This window comes from Alligator mississippiensis, chromosome 1 (genome assembly GCF_030867095.1).
Source record: "Alligator mississippiensis isolate rAllMis1 chromosome 1, rAllMis1, whole genome shotgun sequence".
In the NCBI taxonomy this organism is placed as follows: Eukaryota; Metazoa; Chordata; order Crocodylia; family Alligatoridae; genus Alligator; species Alligator mississippiensis.
This window is the reverse complement of record NC_081824.1, coordinates 66,147,713-66,166,047: the sequence shown is the minus strand read 5'-3', so window position 1 is coordinate 66,166,047 and position 18,335 is coordinate 66,147,713. Positions and strand designations below refer to the sequence as shown.

Here is an 18,335-nt window from a genome sequence, read left to right as displayed (position 1 = left end):
CCCAAATTACCAGTATAAAAAGAAAAAAAAATTCTACACTAACGCAACTTTAAAGCATCTATCTAAAATAAATTGCTATAAGCGATGTAGATGACAAGAACAAGAGAAATGTACTGTACTGTTCTCATAAAGGATGATAAACGTGGGATGCTACAAGTTAGTATTAACTATATAATCCAGCTGTGGACCCAGGCAGGAGATGCTGCTATGCTGGGTGGGTGACAGCTTCAGCTGTGACTACAGCCAGCAGGTTCCAGAGCCCTGACACAGAACCTGCCAGTGGTGTCCACAGCTGATGCTTCTGTCTGCCTGGCGCAGCAGCAGCTCCTGCCTGAGACCACAGTTGACAACACCGGCAGGTTCTGGGTTGGGGCTCCAGATGGGAGCTTCTACTGTGCAGAGAGGGCAGTGACAATGACCTTTTTGTAAAACTGTGTTTCTAGTAAAGGCTCTGCAGGATTGCAGTATCACTAGAGTGCATGTAATGTCATGTGTGCTATTAAGATAACAACTGCAACTTTACAGAAAAAGTAAAACTATCTTGAGATACTAATTTCAACTTGTTGCTTATAAAGTTACGTAAATTCTCCACAAGCTGAAGGTCAGACCTCTCTCTAAATTTGGGGTCAGGAAGGAATTTTTCCCCCTAGGCAGGTCTGCACAAGGATTAGCCAGGGTCTTTACCTTCCTCAGCAGCGAGGTAGAAGGTTGAATATATTTCTATTGAGAAATTTGCCAATGAAATGGGGGAACCAACATATTACTGTCCTGAGAAGCAGAGGGAATACTACAAGGACAATTGATTGATTCAATCAAGAAAAAACAATATAGGTAGCTCTATTTCTGCAAACATGCTTGTTAACAGTAACTTAAACATAAGCTTAAATACAAATTAACTTTGTAATTTTTCACCGCTTAATGCAACATTAAGCCAATTATGTCCATTCTCCTGTGTACCTACCAATTTGAAGTAATAATAGCCTCTTATATGAATAGATATTACTCATGTGACTAGTTTGATATAGCAACTGTATTCTTAATCCCCTAACAATAAAAGCTCAAATACAATTCAAAGCCTCTGTCCCTGTTGCCATTACAAGAGATGAATACAAAATATGTAAGTCCAATATCACCAGGGAAACAAACTGCCAAATGGAGTATACTTTTAAATATATATTGTTAACAATTCAATAGGTTGCCTATAGGACATTAAATGTTAAAATTAAAATGTTAAATGTAATTTCCACTACAGAATGTCTAACCTCCCTGAACTGCTTTTCTAACAATTCAAAGAATTGTCTTTATTTAGCAACACCAACCCACTACTTCAAGTGCTCCCTGCATCATTTAGATCAATAGAATTGGGCCAAAAACAACTCTGCTAAAACAAGTACACTTCAAGATTGTTAATCCAGTTGTAGGGCTTAAACTTTCTATTACAGAACTATTCTTTGTTTTTCTACATAGCTAAAGGTCGCCCGGCAGTTATAAGAAAATCATCCTAATTGACACAGTCTTTAGGATGGTATTCAGTTATGCAAGTTAAGTCTTAACAAAATCACTGAAAAAGCTGGGCATTGGATAAAAAAGAAAATAGCATCTTTACAGTTTTTGGCCACTTTTTTTTTTGGGGGGGGGGGGGGGGGGGAGGAAAGAGCACACAGCATCTTTGCTCCAACAAGACAGCTCAGTTCTTCTGTCAGTATTTGACATATCCATCTGTATGTATATGGTGAAGTTACATGCAATACTTTGACCATGCTAAGGGCACTCAAAATGCTAGCATCTGCATGTCAAAGCTTGTTAAGGGTTAACTCTAGATCATATTAGGGTAACTTCAGTCTTCTCCATGAAAATAAAACAAGCAATCAGCAGTACTCCAGCATCCCAGCCCTTCCCCCTACTCCACCCAGAGCAGAGACAGGTAGCTCAGGTGTCCTGGCTCTCAACAATGCTCATGCTTGCCAGCTCTCTAGCAGCAAGTCAGAGCTGTGCAGGCAAGAAAATGTATTACCTGCTCACAGGAGGTTCCATCTTTAACTCCACTCAACCTTCCACAGATTTAGTATGGTCTAAATGTAACTTCACCTAAAATACAGACTGTATACCTGTGCTTCCTTTGCTATCTTAATTGGATACTGGGTTCTCTTTCATTTCTTTTCTGATGGACTTCAAACAATTGTGTGCAAAATTGCTGTGTTCACTACTAAGGGCACTAAAACTAGAAAATGCAACAACAATTGCATGAACACCCTGAGTTCATATATACAGCATAAATCCATCACAAAGCAAACTACTTCCTGAAGTTCTAAATTAAATGATTCCCTGTGAACTTTTGACAGTGCAGGCCATATTGCTGCTCCTTTCCCACAAGTGTATAGATGATCACTTTTAATCAGTAGTTCAATAGAGTATAATTTTATTTACCATAAACAAGTGCTTTTTCCTGCATTATCCTTTAATTTAGCCATGCTCATAAATCAGCTACATTAAACTGAGACCACTGAAGAAGTAATGTCTGGCATTTTTACGTTTGGTGTTATAGAGTACATCCCAGAGGGATGTAACAACCATGTAAGTCTCAAATCTTGATTTTTTTTTTTTTTTAAACAGAATTGTCTCTGGAATTAATTTCTTAACAAAAGCTACTTATTTTTACATAAACATTATATGTGTTTACTAACAGTATTCTAAATTAAGTATGTTTCCTGAAAATTTTAGAACCTGGTCCCAACATAGTATTCAGATACAGCAGGAAAGAAGTGGCTTGTAGAATATTATCTGTCAAAGTTATTCAAAGAAAAACCATAACTGTACAGTTAACTGATCATTTCCCTCATCCCTCCTTCATTATACAATCAAGTAAATGTCACTGCAAAATAATTAGCAAAAAAAAATTTAAAAAAAAATCAGATGATTATGAGTAGAAAATGTATTCATACACTAAATCTCATCCAAAAAGAAAAGATGTTTCATTTTATTGAGCAATTAAAAATAGAATTAATTATTTTATATGAATCAGCCAATTTCAGTTGATTATTTCCTTTTACTTAATGATTGAATTAATTTTAGACAGTTTCTTCACCCACCTAGACAAAATTTCTGTCATTTCTTTGGCCATTTGTTCCCTATAAAAAAAATTGATAAGAAAATATTTTATTAAAAATTAATAAGGTCTTCCACGGCTCTGATGTCATCTGTTTAAGAGGTAGTAAAAACATGCTTTTTAAAAATAATATCCTCTTCTGAAATGTATATTGTAATAATTATGTACTTATTTTTGTCCTTTTCCCATTGGTTTGTTAAAACTAGATATTGAAATTATTTACAATAACTTTAAATAATTCTTATATTTAAGCAGAATGTGAGATATGAAATGTTAAAAATTAATTAGAAAGTAAGTTTTCCTGATCAGAGAGGGACTATTACAGGGGTGAGCAGGTAGAAAAATTAAGGAGCAATACAATTTTTTCTAATAATGGGATTATTAAAAGTAAGGAAGTAGTATAGAGCTAAATAAAAAAAATTGTCATACGCAGTCATTTGAGGCCTTGTTCCATTGGTTCTGTAAATAAAAGATACTTAGGTTAGTCTGGTAATTTCCTAATTAGCTTTCTGACAATCTGAAATGTGAAGAGGCCAATTCACTGCAACTTTTCTTTCTCATCCTCTTCTAACTTGTAATGATTTTTATTTGATCCAGGCTCAGTATTAGACAGGTTTATTTTTCTTTAGGCCTTTGCATTCATTTACCAAGGAAGCTTGATTGAAAAAGTTAAATAAATTTGATTTTTAAAAACACTGGGTCTATTTTATATCATCATATAAAATAGCGTAGGATTTACTTAACTTGTAAATAATCAGTTAATTTTTATCTTTCTGTATCAAAGACTCATGCAATAGATACCAATTATGCATGGCTGAATATAATTTAAAAAATGCAGAAGAATCCTTTGCAACTCCTACAACAGGCCAAATGATCCTATCATCCAATCTGTAAAAATAAACTTCAAACTGAAGGCAATTGCTACAGTATTGACCATGTATGCCAATATCCAGAGTAATCCATGCATACTGAATATAAAGATATGTTAAACAGACATTAAAACATGATCTCTCTCCCCAGCAATATAAAACAAAAATAGCTCATCCAAAACAGTAACCTGCCCCAATGAAGTGTTCTAGGTATGTTTTGGTAACTTATGCTGTACCAATCAATGGGATAAGAAAACAGGATGGAAATTTATGCATTTGCCTATCCAAAAATATTAAATATTTACTATATATTTCTGTTTACTTATACCAAGCTATATTTCACTACCTCCTTATATATACTTATCAATGTGGGAAGATTAATATGGATAAAGAATCCAGCATACCAATAAAGAACATATATACAATAAATAAAAAGGTAGAGTCCACTGCCAGTATGACTCATTGTCTTTTCTCTTAAGAACATTATGGGGATATTTTGAAGGAAGACATTGTTTACTATTCCCCCTTATGATTTATAAAATCTGAAATGCACAAATAAATGAAAGTAAAAAAGCAGAAAGAGAAACTGAGCAGATGGTGCTCATTTTCAAATAATCAATGACCACATATCAATATCAAAGATTGTTTTCAATGAGGCAGGATGAAAGGGTCAATGGGAAAATGAAACCATATGATGTCATACTGTTGCATGTCTTTTGACTAAAATAGCTCAATGTGCTGGTTATTAAAACTACATTTTCACTCATGTCAGAGTGAAAAAGTGAAAAAAAATTGTTTGGAGAAGTCCAGCGCAAAATATTGTAGAATGAAAACTGTCAGCTCTTGCCACAGGACTTCACTGGGGTCTCAAACTGGCCTCAGACCACACCAGTAGATAATGTGCCAAACGAGTCATAAAAGTGTTCTACATAATAATATGTAATAAGGAAGAGGGAGGAGGAGAACAAGAATGTTTTTGTCTGGTTTGTATAGTGCCTTCAATTGAATGTGTGGCTGGTTTGCCATTTTATGGCATCTTAAATTGGGGCATATATAGTACTCGTCAAATATTCTGCATTTAACATGGTAATTGCAGCATAAGTATAATATGTAGACAGGGCCTCAGTCATTTGAACAAACATTCCACTAACAAGTGGCAGCTCTTAAGGTGATAATTTAAGAGCTCCTTCGTAGGAGGAGCTTGTCTGGTGTAAGGCTTCAGTCACGGAAGGAGTGGGCAAGCAAAACCACCCAGAAACAGAAAGGGGAAGTTGACTCCTTTTGGGTGCAGACAGAAGTAACAATTTTTGCCCAATCTGACCACAGAAGGCAGTCTACAGCCTTGATCAAACAGAAGTGCAGGGCTGAAGACTGCTTCAAAAATGGCTGATAAGGTGAAAATCTGAACCCTCAATGCATGAGGAATCAGATGAAGGCGTTTCAAATCAGTGTCTTCTGTAACTTCTGTCTGCACTGTCTCCCAACCTCAAGCTGTTTTCAGAATGGGAGGGGGGAAAGGAATGGAGGGAGTTTGGTCTGGGTTTTTTTCAGCTCCCACAGGAGGGTGGAGCAGATGGATTTGAGCCCCCCATGGTGGGGGGACTCCAATTCACCCACCCCACCCTCCAGCACTGGTTGGGGAACCCCTAGAACACGGGTGGGCAAAATACAGCCTGTGGAGGGCCTTTGTCCAGCCTGCAGCAGGCCCTTTAGTCCTGCCTGGCTTAGGTGCCATCTGACCTGTAGCGTATCCTGCCACCCCCTGGGCATGCAGCGGAGCTAGGGCAGCTCTGCAGCCGGACTGCCTTTCTAGGAAACCTGGGTGGCGGCAGCAGCTCCTTCCAGCTGCTGCTACTGCTGGCCCCAGCCCGCTGTTACTGGCCAGGACCTGCGTGCACACACCTGACCCTGGCCCATCCTGCACCCACTCTGGACTCAGCCCAGTAGAACAGAAAAGCTGTAAACCAGCTGAAACCCATGGCCACAGTCCTAATCTGGCCCACCTCGCACCTGCTGCAGACTCACCTAGCAGTGGCAGCGGTGGCAACAGCTGGACAGAAGCTGCTCCTTGGCATGGGGGAAAAATATCACTTCCCCTTTGCTGCTGCTGGACCCTTCTGGGCTCCAGGCTGCCACGCAGCTTCTCTGCACTGCCACTGCTGCCATGCTGGCAATGACAGGAGCAGGGAGAAGCTGCAGGGTAGCCCGGGCATAGGGTCTGGGATGCTGCAGCAAGTGAAAGACAGGAGCTGCTTTTCCCCTGAGCTGAGCAGCAGCTTCTGTCCAGCTGCTGCCACTGCTCATTGTGGGCGTGTGGTTGGGGCTGTGCGCACGGGTTCCAGCTGGTTCGCTCTGGCCAGGGCGAGTCTGGAGCAGGTGTGGGGTGGGCTGGGGTCAGGGCTGGGGCTATGCATTGTTGATGGTAAGGAGCCTCAGGGCATGTGGACTCTGGACTGTTATGGGGTGGGGAAGAGAGATGCTGACCAGCCTGCAGCAGCTTCCTAGAACTGCCTATGTGGCCCACAGGCTCAAATAATTGCCTGCCTCTGCCCTAAAATAAGCTCCCTCTCCTCCCTTTAGTACCTCCCATTCTGAAACAGGGACAGGCTGGGAGAGAGGAAGAGCTGTTGCTAGGGAAAACCAGCTGAAGGCTCACAGCCAACAGCTAGATTTCCCTCCCGCTGGAATCAACAGTGAACTTCTGTTTGGTCCAGAGGACCATTGTAACTCAGAACACTTCCTGCAAAGCATTCTGAGTTACAGCAGGAAGCTGCACTTGTGTGTATCCTTTATTTCAGGGAAAAAAGCACCATAAGCAAATACTCCCTCTCTCATAATGAGGGCAAGGCTGGAGAACTATGAAATATCTAGAATGTCACACCTTCCCAGACCATTCACTGCAATGTAGGTGAACTATGCAACAGTGCACCCCACAGAACAAGAAAGAAAAAGCCCAGCTGTCGATGTACTCCAAGGCCCAATGAGCAGGGGTAAATAATGGGATATGTATACCATCAGTTGCCCCAACAACATTGGAGAATCCATTCATGACATCTCAGGGATTAGGGAAATGAAGGAAAAGCAAGGTGAGCACTTCCTTGATGACAGCGCATACATCTTGCATGGCCTTGATGGTAATTGATTTGCCCACACCAACTAAGTGGTCATGAACTAGTGGCAGTCAGGGCTGCCACCTTCCAAATGGTTGCTGCTACCCATTTCTTCAGTGCATGTTGGTGATCCACAACTCTGGAGTCAGCCCACTGCGGACTAAGTAGAAGTTTTTTGTTTTCTTTTAATAATCTTGAAATGCTTAAGCCACTGCTTATCATCTCAGGTCTGCAGTAATATCCTCTCACAGCAATACAAGCTTGACAACCTTGAGGAGTATGGCAGGTAATACTCTCAGTTTGGACCTGAAGCAGGCTGTCTGCATTAGCACCATAAATGTAGTCCTCCACAGTTTTTCAGTCATGTGTCTATAAGGCAAATTTGTGTCTTCTCAGAGACTCTATCAACACATTCTGCTACTACAGAAGTCCACCAAGCTCAGTGCAACCAATATGTGAACCAGAGAGGTTTGCTACCTAAAAAGTCTGCACAGTGAAGCACAGAGAATTGACAGGACCATATGGCAGAAAACAGGTAGCATCTGTAGAAGATTCCTTTGACTGTCATCCATATTTTTTTTATTTTGTCTTAATGTTAAATCTCACAACTGGCATGATCTTTTGCCTGGCTTGAAACCAGCAAAAGTAAAGGCCTTGGATTACGTCAAGATGCCACAAGTTATGTCGAGATGCCAAATGGCAAGGCACTGCAACAGTCAAACTGCGTAATCAGTACGTTTGGTCATGGTCATACATTCATTTTAAATACAGCATAAAATTTTACCCTTGCATAACATCTGGTGTATGTGCAATGCATCTAGGCTCTCATTAGGTAGCTCACGTTAACATACAATCCCTCCAGTAAAAAAAGTTATATGAAAATCAACAGAGCATGAATGACAAAAACTTTTGACAGAACTATCAAAAAAACCTTCTTTTTGGAGCACTATATCTCTTTTTTTGTTTTGCTTTGATCATCATTTCCACAATAAATGTGTCAGCCATATCAGGGTGCATTCCCAATTTCATACTTGGGTGCAGGATAAAACAAAAATTCCTTCTCAGGGAGGGGTTTACTTTCTAAAAAAAACTAATTTATATTATGCTACTGGGATTATATAAGTAGTACAGAGAGTATGCTTAGCATTGAAAAAAATCCCAGCACTCGCCTTCAGTGGGTTATATAATCATAATTTAAATTGTCTACAATCCGTCAGGATTTAATAGGAAGAGAGAAAAAAATACTGCTTTTCTCCAAGCCAATTTCTTACAGAACCAAAGTAATATACTTGTACTAAATTACAGGGAAAACAACATGCTCACTAAAATTATATTTAAGTAAACAGCTTTTTTCCCCAAGATATTTGATAACATATGGAAATATTTTCCAAGTAAAAAAGTAATGTGGAAACACTATTTTATTTTGCTTTGTTAATTAAAAACCATGTAACACAATAACTCTTACCTGCGCAATCCCAAATCCATCTGACCCTCATCATTGATGAGTTCTGCCTCACTCTGTGCAATTCTCATTGCAAGTTCTCGGTCACGACGTTCCTGTTCAAGAACTGCCTGTTTCTGGGTTTCTTCCTCACGCTGTCTGGCTAGTTGTGCCTCAATTTCAACCTGCATATAAAGAAAAGTGCTCTTAAAATGCTTCATAGCTTTCTTGAATTCACTTTTGTGGTATTATCACCAATCTAATAACTTTTTGTAAAATTTCTCTCTTGGTAAGAATAATACAAAATTTACTGTATTAAGAGCATTACAGCGTAGGCAAAATTCACTTATAGCTTAAATTGTAATGTCACCTGTGATTTGCCAAACATTGTTTTTATTCAATCAAATACACAAAACATCTGGATGGTCCATTTTAGACAGGTATTAGTAAGACCTTCAGAATTATTTAAGGAGTCCATCCTGCCTTCCACTGGAGTTAATGGCAAAACTAATGGTTTAAATGGTGCAAGGGTAGGATTTCATTGTATTCCTCTGCAGCAATTCATTGTTGGAACAGGGAGCCTGAGAGCCAGAGCCTGCGTGCACACCAAAAGCCATCTCAGCATTCTACCCAAGGCTATAAAAGTTCAACATTTCAACTTCAATCAGTTACTTGTCAGCTAAACAAAAACTGGCACAGACTATACGTGGACAGCACTGGAGGATGGTCGGCACAGATGTGTACATACAGCGTGGTTGCATATACCATTAATCGCTAAGCTGTCTTCCTCTCCCATGCCAGAACTTCCCTCTGTAGATTCCTATTTTAGATTAGACAGTAACAGAATTCACCAGAAAGAGAGATGCCAATTTATTAACTATATACAAACTAAAGATACATCTTAATGAACTGGGATTCTGTTATGGGTCTATAAAGGAATGAATGGCTGAGAGTAGAAGTATAAACAGGACTCTGCATTGCAGTTCTCCAAATCTTAGGCACAAGAAACACAATGCACCCAAATCACAGAAAAAACCTGTAAAGCTAGCTAGTAAATTGTTCTGTCAGTTATTCACCAACTTGCCTCCTTAAAAGATAGTTTAAATGGATTAAATTGTAACTCTGGACAGAATTTTTCCCTTGAATTTCTCCTAAAATACTTTGGGATAAACTCTCAGAAAGGCTTGGATTCTACATTTTAAAGAAAAAAAAGGTTAGCTGCCATTTGACAACTAGAGTTAGCTGCTATTTGATGTAACGGCCTGGCCATATTTATTACTGCAACAGCAGCGTTGACTGTCATGACCCAATGATTGTGTGCGCGCTTTAGCACTGCAGAATTATTTCCCGCCACATGGAGCTTTCTTTGCACGGTGCAATTCTCAGCTGCAGAGAGAAAAACCCTGGTGCAAAGGAGGTCCCACCACCCATATGTAAATTTGTTCCCCATTATTGGCTGTTTCTAAATTATTCCCACGTGGCAGCTAGCGATTGGCTTGCTAGCCGTATAAGAGGCTTGAGCAGTTTCCGCCCAAGTCAGAGATCTCCGAGAATCTCAGGAGGATCCTGAGAACCCCGATTCCGAGAATTCCGGGAGAAATCCAAGAGAATTCTGGCCAGGAGTCCACGATTACCTCGTGGATTTCTATGTATATCTCGGACCGAATGGTGGTTTGATCAGCCATCAAGAATCTCTCCCCATCACCGCACGATCCCTGATGTATCCCTGCCCTGCGCGCTCGTTGAGAGTCACAGCACGGACTCTCGTATCGGTTCAGAGAGCTCTCATTGTTCGAGTTTTCTTCTTTTCTTCTATCTACAACTGTAACCAAGCAAGTTTTCCTGCCTGCACCGCGACCATCTACGGTGTAAGTAAAATAATCTTTAACCAACCTCTACGCGTCAGTGCCTAATTCTAGTCCGCCATGCCGACTTCCCCAGCCCACGTGCCTGGGCTGCTGGCCACAGCCCCTCGGCCCAGACATTGACCATGGTGTTAACTCAGGTGTTAATCTAGAGCTCCATTTTCCACTTAACACACAGATGAAACCTCCTAGTTATGTAAGCCGCATTCATTCCATGGTTTTGCTTAATATTATTACAAGGGTCTAGAGAGATGAAAGGATGAGTCTATCGGTGCCCGGGGAATGAGGACAGAAAGACGAATGAAGGTCAAGCAGAGTTGGGCTGGCTGAACAGCCACAGCAAGTTTGAGAAAAAAGCTCAGATGATATCAATACTCATCGAAAAATCCTGTCATCACTAAGCAGAGTCCTGCAATTCCCGTGCTGTTACAACTGCCTCTTAGTTCCTACTGGTAGTGAGCAAAGCGGGGAAAGAGTCCTTTGCTTTCAATGGCTGCTCTTCCCTATCAGGAAGCCTGAGAAGATTCAGAGATAAGAGTAAAAATGTAATGTTCCAACTCTGACATCACTTTGGGGAGATCGCTGGGATGAGAGAATCCAACAGGTCTGCCCTTGTTGCAAAGAAGGCTAACGGCATACTGAGCTGCATTAATAGGAGCACTGCCAGCAGGGAAGTGATTCTTCCCTGCTATTTGGCACTAGTGAGGCCACATCTGGAATACTGTGTCCAGTTTTGGGCCCCCTACTACAGAAAAGATGTGGACAAATTGGAAAGAGTCCAGCAGAGGACAACAAAAACAGCGAGGGGCTGAGACACAACTTCTGAGAGGCTGAGGGAACGGAGTTTATTTTGCCTGGAGGAAAGAAGACTGAGGGGGCATTTAATAAGCAGCCTTCAACTACCTGAAGGTAGGGCTGTGCAAAGCTTTGGTCACTGATTCAATTCAGTGGAGATTTGGCGTCTGAATCTCCAAATCTGAATCGAATCCAGCTAACTATAGGCCCATCAGCCTGACTTCTATCCCGGGGAAGGTCTTAGAAAAGTTTATTAAAGAGGCCATCCTTAATGGACTGGCCGACGCCAAAATCCTGAGGGATAGCCAGCACAGGTTTGTTGCAGGTAGGTCTCGCTTGACCAATCTCATTACTTTCTACGACCAGGTGACCTATCACCTGGAGAAGGGAGAAGGATTGATGCTATATATCTTGACTTCAAAAAGCCTTCGATCTGGTATCCCATTATCTTGGCGAAACTGGCTAATTGTGGCCTTGGGTCTACCACGATCCGCTGGCTGGGAAATTGGCTCCGTGGTCTGACCCAGTGGGTGGTAATTGATGGAAGTCAATCATTATGTTGCCCTGTGACCAGTGGGGTCCCCCAAGGCTCTGTCCTTGGACCCATATTGTTCAACATCTTCATTAATGATGTGGACATTGGAGTCAGAAGCGGACTGGCCAAGTTTGCCAATGACACCAACCTTTGGGGCAAAGCAGCCACACCAGAAGACAGGAGGGCGATCCAGGCTGACCTGGACAGGCGTAGCAAATGGGCAGACAAGAACCTGATGGTTTTTAACACTGAAAAATGCAAGGTTCTCCACCTTGGGAGGAAAAACCTGCAGCATCTTTATAGGCTTGGCAGTGCTCCAAAAACGACTTGGGGTTCATCATTGACCACAAGATGAACATGAGCTTGCAATGTGATAATGTGGCTAGTAAAGCGAGCAAAATGCTGGCTTGCATCCATAGATGCTTCTCAAGCAAATCCTGGGACGTCATTCTCCCCTTGTACTCGGCCTTGGTGAGGCTGCAGCTGGAGTACTGCGTCCAGTTTTGGGCTCCACAATTCAAAGAGGATGTGGAGAAGCTTGAGAGAGTCCAGAGAAGAGCCACGCACATGATCAGAGGTCAGGAAAACAAACCTTATGATGAGAGGCTGAGAGCCATGGGGCTCTTTAGCCTGGAAAAGTGCAGGCTCAGGGGTGATCTGATGGCCAACTGTAAATTTATCAGGGTCTTCACCAGGATATGGGGGAACGTCTGTTCACCAGAGTGCCCCAAGGGATGACGAGGTCGAACGGTTATAAACTCCTGCAAGACTGTCTCAGGCTGGACATAAAGAAGAATTTCTTTACTGTCCGAGCCCCCAAGGTCTGGAATAGCCTGCCATCAGAGGTGGTTCGAGCACCTACTCCGAACGCCTTCAAGAGAAAATTGGATGTTTATCTTGCTGGGATCCTGTGACCCTAGCTGACTTCCTGCCCCTGGGGCAGGGGACTGGACTCGATCTTTTGAGGTCCCTTCCAGGCCTAATGTCTATGAAATCTATAAATCAAGAGACCCTTTAATCTCTCCAAATAAAATGGGAACTCTCCGAATGGATTCAGAGAGATTCGACGATTTAGACATAGACACAGCTTTATGTTTTTTCTACATACCTCAAGGTACCAGGCAGCTCATGAACACTAAGATGGTGAGGTGGATGGAGCATTGCACGGGAGCACTGGGGGGGGGGGGGGGGGGCAGGTGTCCCCAGCATGCTTGGCAGTGGGCCTGGAAGTGGACCAGAAGCACTTCCAGTCCACTTCCGGGTCTGCTGTGGAGTTGCATGGGACCGCCCCCCCCCAGCTCAGTGTTTGGCACCTCCTGGGTCTGGGGTGGCACCTGGGGTCCCACCACAGCTGATCGCTGAGCAGGAGAAGGGCAGGGGGTGGGGGGGTCCCCCCCGTGTGCTTGTTGGCGGACCTGGAAGGGCCAGAGCAGCAGCTGTCAAAGACAGTCAGCTATGAAGGTGGCTGCTCCTACCTACTGCTCTCCCTAGTCCCTTTTAGAGCACTCCTACTCCTCACTCTCCTCATCCTCCAGTCCCAGTGAAGCGTTTCTCTTGGATACCCCTTCCACCTATGTTCATGACACTCCCATAACGATGACAACCCTTTCTGCCATCACCACAGGCAGGGCCATCCCTGGAGGGGAGGGGGCAAATCAGGGAAACTGCCCCAGGCCCTGCACTTTGGGGGGCCCCACCGAGTCAGGAGGACCAGCGGTTGCACAGAGCTGGGCAGAGCAGTGGCTCCACAACCAGTTGCTCGGTACCCTCCCCGGTCCGGCTGCTAATGGCGGTGACAGCTTCTTCAGGTCTGGGGCCCATGGGATCAGAGCAGGGGCAGGGCCCTGCTTGGGTTGATTTGCCCCAGGCCCTGCACCCTACTCAGGTCCCCTCTGACCACAGGGGCAGCAGCAGTACTGGGACAGTTCACCATAATGAGCAAAGTTGCAGCCCCAGGTCCAGTTCTACTCCCCACTGACTGTTTGGAAGCCAGCCATTCTTTTCCCACCCCCTTGAAAACAGCAGGGTAGGGAGAGGTGCAGGCAAGGAGAAAAAACAGAGCACTTGGGAAGACCTCCTGTACTGCTGCATATAATTAGCCATGTTACACATGGCACTACAAAATGTAAAGAACAGCCTGTTTGAAAAAGGAACTTTTTCTGTGGTAGATTCACTATCTTTGTAGTGCTACAGGCCACACAGAGACATTCAGTTTCTCCTAGGAGAGTCCCTGCTCTCCGAGTAAAACCACAAATGTATAGACTTTCAGGATTGTTCTCCCAGAGCAAAAATGGCTGCTCTAAGAAAATAATGCCCTGGGACCAACCAGAGATAAATGGCTCCCAGGAGAGTTTCTCCTGTAACAGCAAATTTCTCTCATAAGGGAATGTGTACAGAAGCCACAGCATAGTCCTCCAGCATCCCAGCATGTTTTGTTCTCAGCCCTCCCCATTCCATCCCACCATGAGTCCAGGGAGACAGTGGGTCACTTGGGCTGGACTCTCACAGAGAGCTCCTTCACAATCCTCTCATTGTGCTGCAGGGAGACAGCCTGTGTGGCAATTTCGGTCAGTCAATCAGGGCCGCCCTGTGCACTGCTGTCATCTCTCACCAAGCAGACTGGGGAGCCCACAGAGCAAGCCGGGATGTATACACAGGGGCCTCCTGGCTGTGCAGCATCTCAGCCTATAAACATATGTTCAGAGATCTCTGGGTAAGTTTTTCTACCAGGGAAACAAACCTGGGAGAATTTTTCCAGATCATTGGAACATGTACAGAGCCACAGACAGCCTGAATGTACACATACTAGCTTTTTGTAGCACTAAAAGGTTGTATATAGAACTATAGATATAATGTGTGTTCAATGTCTCAGTCTAGTATGGGTCCAGTGTGCACCTGCATTCCAAACATAATAAATAGGAATTTAAAAGTTCTGGTGAGTGGCAAAGGACTGAATAGGTATGCAACACGAACCACACTCAGAACGTGTACAGGTATCCTAAACAAGTCAGGGCTGTACTGTTAGAGATGGGACCAGTTTGCACTAATCATCCTGGATTTGTTTTGTCAATAAACAGAAAACTCCAGTTTCCATCACTGTTCATCTAGCAGCTTTCCTAAAGACTAAATTAACTTAATAGCAACATGTTTGATGCTGGAGCTGGTAAAAAACAAAAGTGCATATAATTTGCCTCCTGAGTGATTAGGGTTTGCAGTGTTTTTTGAAGAATGGGTGCTTAGATATAATTACCATTGCACATTTTAATATTTTTTAGCTGCTACCAACATTTTTCCCTGTACTATGAATAAGTAGTAGCAATGGCATCATAATCACCAATATGGCATTGTAACAGTGACAGGTATTAAAACCTACTATTGTAAAGTTGCTCAAGGATGTCTCCCTGAAGAACCAGTATTAATAGCACCAATTAAAATGGGTTCTAGTAATAAACAATGGACAAGGTTTATATATATTTTGTGTGTGTGTGTGTGTGTGTGTGTGTGTGTGTGTGTGTGTGTGTGTACAGTCCAATATATTTTACCACTGCACAGTGTAAATTACCTATATCATTTCATGCTGTCTGTCCAGAGTTCACCATATTAACACAACACTTTACCTCTTATACCTTCCTCAACTGTTTTTCTTAATGGGAAAATAATGGAAAACGTAATCATTCAATCTTTAATTACCCTCCTTTATCCCTAACTACCCTTTACTCCTAAAAATGTTAAAAAAGCTTGAGGGGGAAAAAAAGCTTGAGAAAGTAAACTTTTTCAGTAAAATTATAAGCAATAGCCTGCATTAATTTCAACCCGTGTTGTTGTACCATAAAAAAAAGGTTTCCTCAGTGCAACTAACAGCTCAGCCGACAATTCTTTTTCTCCTCATTTTCTTGACTTGGATAGAAAATGACCCAAGTGCATCTTGCTGGTCTTCATGTACAGTGAAACAAAGACCTCCAGTTTTTTATAGTCTCAATTCCACTCCTGCCAATCCTATTATCTGTATTTAGAATTTGGTGGTAGCTCCTCCTCTGCCAACTACTCCCTCCATATAGTTCAAGGCTCAGCCCTCAGCTTTTCCTAGATGTCTTTTTCTACTTAGTCATTTTGGGTATGGACAAACGTACCTTTTTAACTGCCTTAAAAGGGAATGGGGAGTTGCTGTTATGATCTGTTTCATCTGCATGGTGAAGTGAAAGGTGTCCTGTTTAAGGACTTTGATGCAGTGAAGGCAGAGCTCCACTGTTTCTTTAACCTCAGCACAAGAAGGAGGTGGTATAGTTAACACCATGCTCATTACATTAACATGAGCCTGTACCAATAGTAGTTAAATCCCCCTAACTTTGACCCTGAATGAACGGGCATTTTTTCTAGACTTGAATCACTAAAGAATTATGCAGACATCAACGGTCACATCGTAGTACAATGATAGCAATACAATTCTTAAGAAGGTGACAAGAAGATAACAGGAACATATATTAAACTAAACTAAAGCAATACCTGAATACGTTTTTCCTCCTCTTCCCTTTTTTTTCTTTCTTCCTCCTCCTGTTTTCTCTTTGCCTCAATCTCATATTTCCTAACAGAAGAAAAAATAAAGAGAACATTTTTTATATTTGCATAAATTATAATGGACTGCAAAGGAATAAGAAAAGTACAAGAATCTGAAGCACCTTTTTTACTAGCGGATCAACAACTTTATATGCAGCATGGCCAAAAGGACAGGATACTAGATTAGGAGTGAGAAGACACACAAGAGAAATTCTTCCCTTTCCTCCAATTGTCTGACATACTTTAGACTGTAAATTCTTCAGAGAAGGGACCATGGTTTTTATAGCACATGGCACAATGGGGCCTCAATCTGAGTCCTCAAGGTGCTGATATGAACAATGAGGAAGGGGTTACATCACTATTCCTGTTTACCACTGGTCCTGTTTACTTCTGGCCCAAAAAACAACTATTTAATTCAAACTCACTGCCGTCTTTCCTCTTCTTCCTTTTTTCGACGTTGTTCCTCCTCCTCACGCCTTTTTCTTTCTTTTTCCATTTCCTCCTGGATACGTCGCAGCCTCTCTGCTTCTTCTTCTTGCTGTTTCTTTTTCTGTAGTGCACTTAGAAGCTGCTCTGAGCTTTTAACCAGTGAATCATATTCTTTCTGTATCTGTTCCCTAGTCATTATAGTACACTATAAAATAAAGAAATGGGGGACTATATTCATTATCATTTTCATAGCATTTTGAAAAATATAAAGCCCTACACAAAGGTGCTAAGCACTAAAATTTTACTCTATTTGCATTTTTTTGTTTTGGTAGAGCATAAGAGTTATCTGACTCTTTCAGAATTCTGAACTTACAGACCAATTCTGTTGAACTATTTCTGATTCACTTTGTAACAATGTTGCATGCCTCAGTTTCCCTGACTAGTTTGTACATGAGGAAAGACGGGTTAATTGGGTCCTTGCTGGGAGCAAGACATGCCTATCTGTTGGGAGACAGTCACTAAGTAACAGAACTGAATAGCCTCGTTGACATAAAACATCCCTTTGGGGGCACCCCACTTCCCAAGGAATCAATGGACTAAAAAGGGAGTCTCGAAGGGACAGAGTGCAGACAAACCAGCTGGGCTGGTTCCAAGACATAGGGACAGATTCTGCTGGCAGTACTACTGATGTCCCATAATGTTGTTTGATTAAATAAGAGAGACTCTTTCACTGCTTGGGACTTCAAAGCACACACATTTGTCCTTTGAGGAGGTAAAGTGTCTCTTTTGAGAGCTGAACTGCAAGGTAACTCCCTGGGAGAGGGGTGCAGATAACTGGGGAGAGGGACTGAAATGCTGGATCACAGAGTCCAAGGAACCAGGGACTCACCACACTCTAGAACAGGGGTCGGCAATTATTTTGGCTGGAGAGCAACTTAATGAGTTTTGGTGAACTGTCAAGGGCTGCAAGGGTAGCCCCGCCCCTTGACAGGTGCCTCACCCCCTAGTTACCATTTTGGGACTGGAAGTCCCATGGTGTGGGGCTCCCTGCCACTTCCAGCAGACTCCCGGGAGTGGCACATGGCAGCAGAAAGCAGGGAAGGCCACTGGCTCTATCACATGGACCTTTCCCCCAGTGGCGCATGAGTCCTGGGAGCTGCACATGAGCCGTGGGGAGCCCTGCACAATACAGCGTGTGCTGGCTGGGGCCACAGCCTTCCTGTGCATGAGGATGGGAGTGAAGTGTGCAGGCTGTACAGGGTGCAACTAACTGTTGAGTGCTCACGGGAGATCAAAAAAATTAAAAAATTGCTTGGAGGGCCAGATCTGGCCTGTGAGCTGTATTTTGCCTGCCCCTGATCTAGAAGCTACATTCTGGCTGACTTCTCAGGAGTTACTTGGGGACACTGTACACAGCTGCGGGTCCTGAGCAAGCGTTCCCTTGGGGGAATCCATAACAAGGAGCCATTATATTTTCTCACTTGAAAACACAGCAGGCAGTCTGCATCCTCACAACTGAGGTCTGGACAGAACCTCTCCTCTGAAGTCTATTATCATTATTACTCCTCTGGCCCCTCCTCTGATAATAGACTCCTCTGAAGTCTATTGTCTATTATCATCAACCCCTCCTC

At 42.7% G+C, this 18,335-nt stretch overlaps 1 protein-coding gene across 4 annotated transcripts in view; it reads right to left on the bottom strand.

Moving 5' to 3' along the window:
• MYO6 (myosin VI) overlaps window positions 1-18,335 on the bottom strand; it is a 184,881-nt gene that overhangs the window by 15,878 nt on the left and 150,668 nt on the right. For 2 of the 4 annotated variants that reach the window (XM_019496841.2, XM_019496843.2), the window contains exons 26-30: window positions 16,701-16,909; window positions 16,225-16,303; window positions 8,551-8,711; window positions 3,536-3,565; window positions 3,090-3,128 (exon numbers count right to left, since the gene is read on the bottom strand). In XM_019496841.2, coding sequence (XP_019352386.1) covers window positions 3,090-3,128; window positions 3,536-3,565; window positions 8,551-8,711; window positions 16,225-16,303; window positions 16,701-16,909 — 518 coding nt within the window. The remainder of the gene's footprint in view (window positions 1-3,089; window positions 3,129-3,535; window positions 3,566-8,550; window positions 8,712-16,224; window positions 16,304-16,700; window positions 16,910-18,335) is intronic. The other 2 variants (XM_019496844.2, XM_019496845.2) reach the window with 1 other exon arrangement.